This window comes from Nothoprocta perdicaria, unplaced genomic scaffold (genome assembly GCF_003342845.1).
Source record: "Nothoprocta perdicaria isolate Ctin4 unplaced genomic scaffold, notPer1 scaffold_120, whole genome shotgun sequence".
NCBI classification, from domain to species: domain Eukaryota; kingdom Metazoa; phylum Chordata; class Aves; order Tinamiformes; family Tinamidae; genus Nothoprocta; species Nothoprocta perdicaria.
The window spans coordinates 1,270,081-1,283,024 of NW_020454317.1; the positions used below are offsets into that span (position 1 = coordinate 1,270,081).

At 43.6% G+C, this 12,944-nt stretch overlaps 1 protein-coding gene across 1 annotated transcript in view; it reads right to left on the reverse strand.

The window, feature by feature from the left end:
• Nucleotides 1-2,626: 2,626 nt before the first annotated feature.
• Nucleotides 2,627-12,944, reverse strand: part of CASR (calcium sensing receptor) — a 40,018-nt gene continuing 29,700 nt past the window's right edge. The window contains exons 5-7 of the mRNA XM_026054300.1: nucleotides 8,915-9,145; nucleotides 5,878-6,001; nucleotides 2,627-4,991 (exon numbers count right to left, since the gene is read on the reverse strand). Of these exons, the coding sequence (XP_025910085.1) occupies nucleotides 3,541-4,991; nucleotides 5,878-6,001; nucleotides 8,915-9,145 (1,806 nt within the window). The 3' untranslated portion in view covers nucleotides 2,627-3,540. The remainder of the gene's footprint in view (nucleotides 4,992-5,877; nucleotides 6,002-8,914; nucleotides 9,146-12,944) is intronic.

Consider the following 12,944-nt stretch of genomic DNA (forward strand, 5'->3'; position numbering starts at 1 on the left):
CTCATACAAAGGAGCAGGAGGGATTTTCTCCAGAAAACGTTCCCCTTCCCTGTGCAACGTTGGTGCCTGCCAGGCAAAGGAGGAGAAAAAGCCGCCTGCAAAACGAGAGAGGGACAGAGCTTTGCTGGGGCCTCGCCCCTTCAGACTGCGCTGGCCCGGCTGGCGGCTGCTTGGCTTTCCCAGCACCTCCTCCCTCACCCCCCCCTTTTTTTTTTCTTTTTTCCAGCCCTATTCCATGTATCCCATCCTTGCGCTAGCAGCGGGGACAGCTTCACGTGCTGCGACTCCTTCCTTCGCCATTTTATGGTTCCGTCTTCTGGTTTCATTTCATCTTGCCGGTCCTCAGGCAGCCTGAGAGCCAAAGACTGGGCTGAAGTAGCCAGCACCTGCTCTGACGAGATGCTCCCTGGCAAGGGTTTGAGCTGCATGTCCAGTTCTCTAGCTAAATGTTTCCTTCTCCCTCCTTTGAATGACCAGCTTTTTATTTATTTGTTTATTTATTTGTTTTGGTAGGGAGGAGAAGACCTTTCCCAACCTCCCTAGATTAATTTGGCAAATGTGACACCTACATCTCTCAGCAGTGGATGTTGCCCGCTGACTGATGGAGGCTTGGTTGCAAATTGGCTTTATAAAGAGTGTCTCTTTTTTTTTTCCCCCCCCCGAAGACCCCCTTGCATGTAGTTGTGCTCCACTAAAATAAGCTGTAGGCAGTGGGTCTCCGCAACATGTAGCTTGAGGCCTGCAGCACTGGCTAAAAGTGCAGTGGGTTCATCCACACATTGAGCATGGGCTGATCTGTCACTATAAAATTATAGCAGCTGTATCATGCATTGGGGCAGTTATATATATTTATATATATAGAGAGAGAGACATAAAGAAAAACATCCCAAAGCTTAGAAATAAATGCCAACGTTATTGACTGAATGCATTGGTAGCGAATATTCTACTCCTAACAGCCTGTGAACAATGCTAAGTTTTGAAAGGGAGGCTGCCAAGGGTTGTCATGTTGTGTATGCTTGTACATAGTCATCAGTTTTTATCCTGTGCTTTCCTCTTTCAATTCAGTTTGAACATGTGCTTTCAGTGCTGTCAGCTTCAGGGATGACTCTTGGTGACAGGTTTGGCCAATAGCAGTTATTCATAATTGATAATGATAAAACTTTTTGCCTGCTGATCCTCTGAAGAGTGCTTTAGCCATTAACAACTATATATATGTATACACTATATACAAACTAAATATATATATATTAATTTTCAAGATATTACTGCCACCTAGTGGCTATCTTCATGCCCTCATTTAAATTTAAGAAACTATTCTAAATTAAGGATGAAGGCCATAATGAGCAATGTGACGTTTTGGGAGCAGTGAGCAGCTCTCACTAGGTTCAGTGCAAATTGATTTGTCACAAGTCTGGCGACAACAATTTGTATTTTCAACCTATTTTTTTAACTTTCCATGCAAAAGTTTAGAACCATAATTTTCAGATCATACCCAGTTGGACTGGTTCATACAGTTATATGTAGTAATTAAAATTTTAGCCCATTGCATGGTGAATGTAACAAATCAACAAAATGGTTAAATGAAATTCTCTTAATATAATTCTCCTAGGTGTTTTGGACTTCCATGTACTCTCCTAAGCCACAACTCTCTTTCCTTATCAGCAACAAGTGGAGGTGGCAAAAGAAAAATTTTATGCAGTAATGTCATCTGTAAGTTTTATTTGCCTGCTCTGGAAAAGAACAAACAAGCAAAACAGGAGAGTTGTGATAGTCTCCCCAAGGCATTCTCCGGGTCCTTTGGATTCAACTCAAGCTAAGCTGCATTCCCATATACCTTTCTGCTCTGGTCTAGACTATGTTCATGTTTGACAAGAGGTAGAACTGGCATCTTCATGGCAGCTGCTTGTTCTTGCACATGGGTTCTAGAAAGAGTGAAATAAATTCCTCAGCATAACCACACCCTTTCCTGGATCTGAAAAGAGGGTAATAAATTCCTCAGCATATCCACACCCTTTCCTGCCAAGCTTTCTTGGGGCACTCTTCATCTCATCAAGCCACAAAGACATGTATTCTAATGACTTCCAACTTTTCCCATGTGGATGAAGAAGCACCAGCCATACATTGCAAAACTAGGAGCATGTATGTCTCCTTTTAGGGTAGCAGGACAAGCAGCAAGAAGAATGAACTTCTCCTTTGCTCTCTTCTGAATTCTTTACTCTTCAGATATAGTGTGCACTTCTTGAAGAGAAGGCTAGTTTAAGATGGGCCAGGAGGGAAATAATTACCCTAAGCATCTCCTGTAAAACTGCTGAACATCTGGTGCTCTGTGGGAGCCAAAATACACCCCATTTTCTCATTTACCAGGGTGTATGTCTCAGAACCTAGGTCTGTGTGTCTTCCTCATCCAGTCATCTACCAGCCTGCACACTTCAAATATTTATCTTTTCCCTTATCACTCTAGCTGGATGGACAGTTTTGTTATTTCTGCATCTCTTAACTCCTCCACTTCCTTTTGTTTCATTTGCCTTGTTTCAAGCCCACCAGTATCATTATGATTAGTGTAATACTACGTGTAGGTATGAGGCAGATTAATATGGCAAAGCACAACACTGACTATGGTGTGAAGGGTTTAGCCATGTATGCCACGTGGAATATTACAACAGCAACACGTCATTATGCGTACAACTACTAGTGACATAATCAATCACAGATACATCTCAGTGCTCTCACAACCTTCTCCTGGGAGATAAGACAAGCTGTTCTCCCCCTCCATCAATGCAGTCAGGCCTGAGGTGAAGTCACCTCAGCTGGGAGAAACCAGCAGGAACCTAGTAGCTTGGTCTAATGTAACAGAGCCTAGAAGAGCATTGTCTAGTAGTACCTGCTGCTCCCACTTGTGAGCAGAAAGGAGAGATTGGGACATTACTAAATATAAATAGCAGGGTGCTCTGACACTTTAAATACTTTACATGTTCACAGCCTTGGCTGTACACAGCATGTAGGATGTTGGGCCTTTTTTATTTTCCCCATGACCGTGTGTTCCCCAAGTGAAACTGTGTATCTTGCTTTTGTAGAAGGGAGAGTCCTGAAGAACCTGGTTACAGATCACATATACTGAATAAAGAGGGACTATTATACATAGTGGGAAAGAGGAATATTGTACATAAGTGTAAAAGCAGAGTATAGTGGAATTGCCTAATTGCCTCCCATAGTCAGCTGAGTTTGCAGTCTGGCAGGAAAAGATTGCAGAGGCAAGGCAGCATAAAGAGTTCTGCTTAAACCCCACCAGAGGCCATCTTCACTTGTCCCTTCAAGATGTCCTGATTTCAATAAAGCAAATGCAATTTCAGTTCAGGTGTCCCCAGACACAGGCTTTGGACAGTCCTTCCTCTGGAGATGCGAGCGTTACCGTACCGGCGCTAACATAGACTGTGGCGGGGCTGTGTCACAGATATGCATCTTTGTTGTCTTTCCCAATCAGAAGTAAGAGGTGAGCAAGTTCCTCTTGGGGACTAATGTGGTTTTCATGGTCGTCTTTTGTTAGGAATGTACTGTGTTCTCTGTGACAGAGCTGCCTCCAGTGCCTATGAAATTTCGAGAGTTAGCAGATGGCTGAGAAGGCTCCTCCTCAGGGCCTGGGGCCTCTTCTCTTGTGTCTCCTGCCACTGACTCTTGTGAGCTGGACTCTGGGCTGGAAGCTGGCAGAAAGCTGGGCTCTGCACTGAGGGGATCGCTGTTCTGCAGGGGGAGGAGGGCCCGGTGCCGCATCAGGCTGTCGTCGCTGTTCTGCGCTTCCAGGGAGTTCCTGCGCTTGGTGCTCCTGTTGGCCACGGCATTCTTCTGCGGCTCCTCGAAGCTCAGAGACAGGGTGACTGTGCCGCTCCCGAAGCTGACCTTTTGCTTGCACCCGCGCTGCTGCTGCCGCTGCCGCTCTGCAGAGGCTGGCAGAGGGAAAGGGTCTTCATGGTTGCTCTTGCTGCTGATGGAGGAGGAAGGGGTGGAGCCGGTAGAGCCCCCAAGGCTGTTGGAGCGCTTGCGTGACACGTTGCTTCGTCTCAGGGTGGCTCTGGCAGCCACCTTGAAAGCATGGGCGGCTGTACTGCAGCGCACCTCCTCGATTGTGTTGCGGGAGGGCTTGAAGAGGATGATGTAGACTTTATTGAAAAAAATGCAGGCTAGAAGCCCAAAGCTGGCAGCCAGTATCGCGATCACTTCCACAGCAGAGACAAATTTGCCGTATGTGCTGGCATAAGCAGGGATGAAGGAGATCCAAACAATGAAGAAGATCAGCATGCTGAAGGTGATGAACTTGGCCTCATTGAAGTTCTCAGGCAGCTTTCGGGACTTGAATGCAAAGAAAAAGCAGATGGCTGCCAGGAGGCAGGTGTAGCCAATGAGGAAGCCAAGCGCCATCAGGGAGCCCTCATGGCAGGTGATGAAGATGATCTCATCCTCCAGCTCATGGTTGCGGTAGCTAGATGGGGGCGCCGTGTACAGCCAAATCACACAGATGACAATCTGCACAAATGTGCACAAGAAGACCAGGAGGAACTGGAGGTTGAGCCCCCACCACTTGCGGTGCAGGCTGGTGGGAATCTTTGCCTCAAAGACGAGTAGGACACGGTTGGTTTTTACCAGGATGCAGGAGATGCAGAGGACAAAACTGATGCCGAAGGCTGGCTGTCGCAGACGGCAATTCCAGTCCTCGGGTTCACCAATGAAGAACAATGAGCTGGAGAAGCAGCAGAGCAAGGAGAAGAGCAGGAGATAGGACAGCTCACGATTTGTGGCCTTGACAATGGGAGTATTGCGAAATTTGGTGAAAACTCCCAGGACAAAAGAAGTCAGGAAAATTCCCAGCACAGCAAAGAGAGTCAGAGCAATCCCAAAAGGTTCTGTCCAGGAAAGGAACTCTATTTGCTTGGGGATACAAGATGTGTGGTTCTCATTGGACCAGTAGTCCTCGGGGCATTTGTCACAAGCACTAGCATCTGAAAAATAAGTGACAGGAAGAGAGGTTTGTTATCATGAGAGGTTGAAATGGGTGATGAGATAAATAGAGGCTACACACCAGCTTTCATCTTAAACAGAGAGGGTGCTTCTTTCTGGTGCCTGCAGGTTCCCAGTATCAGATCTAGAAGTGTTTTACCATGAAACCATCAGTCATTCCATGCTATGTAGGAAAACGCAAAGGACATTTAATGCCAGTTTTAAAAAAGGCCTTCCCCTGCACTATAGCCTTTCAGATCAATTTCTTGACAAAACTTTGCTTGTTTGATTACTGTGAGCCATTACACAAGTTCTGTCCCTTGCTGTTTCTACAGAGTCTAGGATCAGGGTAGGGTGCCTCCTTCTTTCATGTTTTCAGAGTGACAAAAGCTATTGCTATTTCTTGTGGCTGCATCAGAAGCCTCCTACATGCAAGTCAATTTCAATTTCTCCTTTTTCCTAAGTGACAGTAGAAGTGACAAGCAGACTTAGCAGAAGACAAGACCTCAACTTGTCCCAATGTATGGGACTCGACTCATACATTTTTTCAGATAAAGCCCCTCCAGGGTTTCTGTGAAGCTCCCTAGCAGAGCAGGGCATAGCAAAAAGGATCACTTGTACTCTCACTGCCTCTCCTGTGCCTGGTCTATGGAGGAGGGGCACCTGTTTATTTGGACTGTGACTCTGACCAAATTAATAACTCCATTAATATGGAGTTTGTCAAAGATTCCCAAAGGAAGGGGTCTAGCCCACCTTCCCCTGTGGGCTGTTCTGTGGAACTCCGGCTCAGCACTGCAGGGAAGTAACTTTAGCACAGTCGTGGGTGACGGTGCCCATGAGAGGCACCGTGGTCCTCTGCAAACCCCAAAGGAGGTCTGTGGGCATTACCTGTTTCATCGCTGTACTCCCCATCAGGACAGTCCACGCACTCGAAGCAGCAGGTGGGCTCTCCCTCAATAATGCCCTTCCTGGTGCCTGGGAGACAGTCCCTGCTGCAGTTAGAGAAAGGCACCTGCAAGAAAAGAGTTGTTAAGAGTTATTAATGGTGACAGTGGCCCTTCCAGAGCCTTCAGGATCGCATCAAGGGATGGTAGGGGAGACAGCAGATCTCTGTAACATCTACTGTGTTATGGGCACTGGTAACTGGTGTGTGTCCCATCATAGCAGAAACATTCCTTAGATGGAGATCAATCCTGGCAGGAATTCAAGTCAGACTTGGAAAGGAATGGCTCTGACTACTTAACCCCAATTCTTTCTCTGTCTTATATATTGCATATTAGCTGTTAATGATTTATAGGAATTAAAATAGGTCCTTAAGGTACACTCCAAGCATGTTCTCTTGAAAATAATCTCAAACCCAGAAGGAGCAATTAACTAAATTACATTAACTAGACTACATTAAGTGAATTCATAAACAAGAAGAGCTTTTCCTGTTTTTAGAATTCTGAACATCTACCTAAAGTGCAAATCAGAAGCTATATGCAGATGCAAAAAAGCATGTACATTCATGTGGGGTACACCTTGGGTTTTTCACGCTTACATCCATAGAAAGGATCTATATAGCCCCCATCTAACTGCTTACGTATCTACGTTTAACCAGAAAGGTAACTCAGATTTCCAGACTTCTGCTACTGCAAATTATTACGTATGTCAGCTGTTGACTGTGCGTATTAGCTCACCTAGGCATGCTCATGTCCTGGCAGCAAGTGCTCCAAGGGGCCTGCTTAGTGCATGCCTACAGACACTGACAGCAAGAAGTCACAACAGGTGGAAATCAGGATCTCTTGCACAAAAGCTAAGCTTAAGTTTCTGTTTGGAAGCCTCCATTCACCCTGCTGAAGGTTTGCTTCAGCAGAAAGGAGCTGAGTCATAGGCCTCACCACATTGCTTCCTATTTATCTGCTAAGCAATCCTATGAGGGAGAAAAAATAAATTGTTTTGATTTGCTCTTGACAAATTTATATTGTCTCTTTCTTACCAGATTATTAACCTCTATTTATAAAGTATTTTATAGTTCTTATCACATCTTTTTGGTTACTGAAGCTAGCCTCAATTGTGTGTAATTCCCTTGGCTCTCCAATGTCTCATTTTAAAAATAAAAATTACCCTCTCTAATCCTTTGAGACATCTCCACACTTTTCGTAGATAAATTACTAGTACTTCTGAGATTGCTTTATCTGACTCAAGTGTTCTGTGGGAAATTTCATGAATTTCTGCCAAAATTAATACATCTTGTCTGCTCTTCTTGTTGTTGCTGAACAAGTTGTCAAAAGTTGTTTTTTTGCAGGTCTGGCAAATACTACAGCTCCCCTGTTAAAACTAACTACATTTAATCTGGTTTTGATGAAACTGAAGCACAGAAAACTTCAGTGAGTAGAATACTGGGTAGTCTCTCTGAACAGGATCTTTTAATTGGGGAAATTGGGGGAAAAAAGCTACAGTAGATATAGAGATCACGATCCTATTAACTAGAACACTGTTTTCATGCCTTATCATAACATTTAGCAATGTACAGCCATATTTATAATAGTTTAGGATATAGAATGAAGATAAATATTGTGCTGTCAGAGGAATTCATATAAAGAAAATTATTGTGTTTAAATGAAGGGAAAAAAAAAAGAGTTAACACCCTAGCTTTTAGAAGAGGTGCCAACAGCATTTGCAATGATCAGAAGGGGTTAGACTATCATATGCTTTTAACTCCATTTACAGTTTAAGCAGTCTTCAGCTGGGATTGGAAAGCCCCAAGCTCAGTATTCCTGCTGCAGTGTGCTCTAACCTGTGCTCCCTTCAGAGAGCTCTGAATTTAACCCGCAATTGAAGCTGGTAAATCTGGAGTCAGATGAGGATTAACTGACGGTATGAACATGCCAGGCAAATGTAGCCACTGCAGGAACAATTACTGACCTGTCAGCAAAAATGAATGATCATTTAGGTGAAGTGCTGTGTTCATCAATGAGGAACTGATTTAACATGTCTCAGCATTGCAGCATAGGCTGTCAGTGATCCTGCTGAGCTAACACTCCATGTCACTCCCAAGCCATGTGCCTGCTCAGTAGCCCCTCTGTGAGCCATGGCTTTTTTTTTCTAGGGCGCTGCTACTCTGGATTACAGCAGCTCACCTGGCACCTGCCCAAAGCTCTCTACATTGCATGCCCACAAGTAGGGGGTGACATAGCCTTGGAAACCAGTGAAGTATCCAGTATGAAGGTTATGCTGAGAAGATCTTACATCTGCAAGCAGGTGGAGCACAACTTAGAGGCAATCAATACATTATGTAGTTTTGAGACATAACAGGTCTCTTCCACTAGATAAAAAAGATAGTGGGGCAGCCCATAGTTTGGACAGGAGACTCAAGCTAGCACAAGTGAAGTAACGGGCTTTGTTCTGTTTGGTTTGCAACGTAAGAGTATGTGGAAGGCTGTGGGACTTGGAGATGAAGTCTGCAGAAAACAGTTGTGAATTTAACTAGAAGAAGAAATAAATGCTTTTTGATCCAAATGCAGCAGTAGTGCTGCATTTTCAGTAGTAACACTATCACAGTCAGGAAAATCTGGCTGTCAACAGCCAGCTTTGAGCAATGAATTTGTCATTCTTGTGGAAAGAGATTAACAAAATTCTAAGCTAACTACTTGGGCCAGAAAGGAAAAAAAAACATTATTACATTAACATTAAAACATTATAACATTAATATCCATAATAACTCCATGGCTCATTGAATATGTTGGAATGGAGAAGCAGCAGCCCATTATTTCTATAAGTTGGTAATGAAGGTTTGAAGGACTAGAGCAGAAATTGTGCACACACTAAGATAAATGGGCCTTTTAATGAGGCATGGAGCCATAATGTGTGGAGTAAGGAGAGTTATTTCAAATTCCATCTTCAGAAGTTTGGGAAACATTGCTGGAAGTATATAAGCACTTACCTCCTTAGAGAAGCCACTCCACAGGATTTTGTTTTCATTGATAAAGAGCCTCTCCCCTTTCTTAGCATAAACATTGTAGTGCCCAACCTCCTCAAAGACGACTGAGCCATCCTCTGAAGAGAGATGCCAGTTGATTATTGAGTAATTCCCTACCAGGTCTCCAAATTCATCAAAATCCACCTGTTCCCCCATGTTATTGGTGAAATTTAAGTGACGCAGATGCTTCAGAACCTGCAAAGAGAAAGAGACACCATGAATGCCTGCAAGTCAAAGCCCTGGCATTGCACAGACCTGCCATGTGAACAAATCCAAAAACAATCAATTTACCACAGTCCTTAATCTCTTAAAAATCACGTAATCGCAGCCGCAGCAGGCTTGCTCTCATAGACACACGTGCACGCATACTCTCCCTGTAGAATCCTTGATGACAGCACAAGGTATTAAAACGACCAGGGCAGTTGGGACCCGTCTGTAACACTCTGCTCACCAGGTGCTACCTGGTGAATTTAGCATTAGAGAATTTAGCATTCCTCTCCCAACCCTTCCATCTCCCTCTGTAACTCTGCAGCTCTCTTTAGTGGGTAGAAAAGTGGCGATAGTCACTGTAGCCTTTCAGTCACCCGGACATTCCTTTCACTCTGCCCTTGCAACCACTTTGCATATGCTCTCATTTAGCATCGTTCATCTTTCATCCCTCAGAACGGCAATGCTTGAGAAATAATTACAACTTGAGTTTTGATTTAAAAACTTCAAGACCAATGCACTTCTGTAAGAAAAAACAAATCAAAGTTGTTCACCATGTGGTAGGCCTGGGCAGTTCACAGCACTCTTGTCTCCTGATCCTGGTCACAGGATATGTTTCACATAATGGGATATGTTTCACATAATCCCATTCTGTCTCTCCCACATGTTGACTCCTGTAATTTTCACCTATTGTCTTAAACTATTTCAAACTGTGGACAAGAGCAGTTAATACTGGCACCACTGCAGTTCCAAAATTAATGAACTACCTGGCCTGATAGGTAAATGACAGAAACAGCAACATGTAGGAAAACTTGTACTAGAAGCTGTGATACAATTCATCCATATTGCAGTTTTTTTTTAATTTTCAGTTTTTGTACCTCTGGCAGCATTTAAGTCCCTTCCTTTCCCCCTTACATGCAAACATACAATCCTGAATGAGGAAAAATGAAATTATTTTGTCAAGACAGGCAAATCATAGACATGGAACAGACAGAATTGTTTGGCTGAAGTCTAACAGAGGAACAGAATCCCTTCATTAATTTGTCAGTTTTGCTAAACTGTTTCATTTTTTGCTATTTCCCTTTGAGACTCTCCTATCTCAAGCTGATATCCCCAGAGCTGCAGAGAGAGAGGCCCTCCTTTTGTCTCACTGCCTATAATAATGCCAGCCTGAGAGGAGCTGGAAAAATTAGAGCAGGACCAAACAGGACATGGCTGGTGATACCATTGTCTTTTTTTTTTTTTTTTTTTTTTTTTTTTTTTTTTTTTTTTTTTTTTNTTTTTTTTTTTTTTTTTTTTTTTTTTTTTTTTTTTTTTTTTTTTTGTGATATTGATGGAATACATCCAAATATTACCATGCTATTCAATATTTGATTAACATGTCATAGTGGAGGTAGGATTTTTTCTCTCATTCTCACCCTCATTAGCCCCACTCTTTAGATCAGCTGCCTCATATGTTGCACAGCTGAGATGATCTCAGTAAAGGCCCAGCCCTGTCCCTGGAAGAATTCACCCTCTGATGGACACTGAAAATGAGGGTAAGGCTGAGGACTCTTGGACTCTCCTTTCCTCTTCTTCTTCCTCTCCCACTCCAGGGGCTCCAGCAGATTTGCTCATTTACTAACTCTCAGTGACTGACCTTCACTGACCCTGCAGTTAGACCTTCTACTCGAAGATTTGCTCTTCACTCCAGCTCAACATTGCACTCTCAAACACTTCTGCAGCTCTCTGCTAAACAGCTGCTCTGCTCTCTCCGAGGCCTGACTGGATTTCAGTGTGTGGTTGAATGTTATTTGTGCAGACAGGAGGTGGAGACCTTGCACTTCTTTTGATGTGGTGAACTGATGCCTCTAACAGGCAGGTAAATATTCATAAGAAAGCACTGATCTGCACCAAATGTTGTCTTCTCCCAGGCATGACCCTACCAAGGAGAACGAGAGTCCAGTGTGTCAGTTCCTGCAAGAAACATGCATGCCCTAGGAAGAATCCCAACCAGAGGGATAATAGGAATGACAGAAATAATAAAACCATGTTTTCCCAACAAAGACCAAAGTTGGTCTTGAGGTCTAGATTTGTGAGAGGCAGCTTGTGAAGCAGTAACTGAACAGATAGGGCATGTTCTTGTTTTAGATTGTCACAAAAAGAATGATGCCTATATATCAACAAAGGCTACTTTCCACAGAATGAAGGTAACGTCTAAATGGAAATGCATATTTAAGTACTGAAATTTTAAAAAGCAACAACATTCTTCTATAGGCACCTATCAATGATTAGCTGAAGCCTTCACAGTTAAAAAATGTGCCATTATGTTTTATATCTAAACCTAGAATCATAAATACTGAGGACTCAGTCCACAAAGACTTAAAAGACTGCTTCAGCAAGGAGCATGTGTCAGGGGTTCATGTGTCACACTCTAGAGCTGAGATTTTAAGAAATAAGTGATGGCCACAGAGCTTGAACCAGAAGCCAATAGGGAGAACTTTCTCTATGATTCTACCTTACAGATATTTTTTTTCTGTCAGGCATTGAATTAGAATGCTTTTAAATTAAAATGCTTATTATCAGAAATGACTTGTAAATTCCCTTCTAGTTCACTCTGCTGTTATTCTTCTAAAGATCAATACAAGCCCATGCTTTATTGAGGCTAGATATTCTGGCTAATGGGGTTTCAACTCTTAAAGAAGGAACAGAAGAATATAATACAAACACACCTGTATCAGGTCAGATCAGTGGTCCATCTCTCCAGGATCCCATTTCTGAGTGTGACCAAGAGCAAATACCACAGAAATGCCAGCAAATGCCAGGAAATAGAAGAAGTGGATGTGATACTTTCCCAGAAAAACCTCACACATTCTGCGGCTTAGTGACTTCCTATGCCAAAGGTCTTTGCACTCAATAACCCTTGGTGGATTATTCTTCCATGACGTTACACTTTTGTGTTTTGCACCTGTACAAACTTTTCACAGCTACTTTTCACAGACACAGCTACTTCAAGGAAGGAGATCTGCATTTTATGAGAAAAGCACCGCCCTCATTTCACTTTTGCCAAATAGTAATAGTAATAAAAAAGTTCATTTTGCTCTTGTGTTACCTAGCTTCTTCTGCAGTTACTTCAGTTTCAGACAGCTCCTCTAACAAGTCCCCTGTAAGCAGGGTTTTAGCTGAGGATCTTTCTCAAGTTCTTCCATAGTGAGCACACTTCTGCTTTATCTTTTCCTTTCTAGCAACTGTCTATGACTCAACATTTTCACAGATTCACAGATTCACAGAATATTTAAGGTTGGAAGGGACCTCTACAGATCATCTAGTCCAACCTTCCTGCTCAAGCAGGCACACCTACAGCATGTGGCACAGGGTGGCATCCAGGCGGGTTTTGAAGACCTCCAGAGAAGGAGACTCCACAACCTCCCTGGGCAGCCTGTTCCACTGCTCTGTCACCCTCACAGTAAAGAAGTTGCTCCTCACCTGGAGACGGAACTTCTTGTGTTTCAGCTTGTGGCCATTACCCCTCGTCCTGTCGCTGGCCACCAGTGAAAACAGCCTGTCCCCTTCCTCCCTGCATTCTCCCTTCCTGAACTTATACATATTAATCACATCCCCTCTGAGCCGTCTCTTCTCCAGAGAAAACAGGCCCAGCTCACTCAGCCTCTCTTCATACGAGAGATGTTCCATTCCCTTAATCATCCTGGTTGCCCTTCTCTGGACCCTCTCCAGAAGCTCCACGTCCCTCCTATACCGGGCTGCCCAGAACTGAACACAGTACTCCAGGTGCGGCCTCACCAGAGCT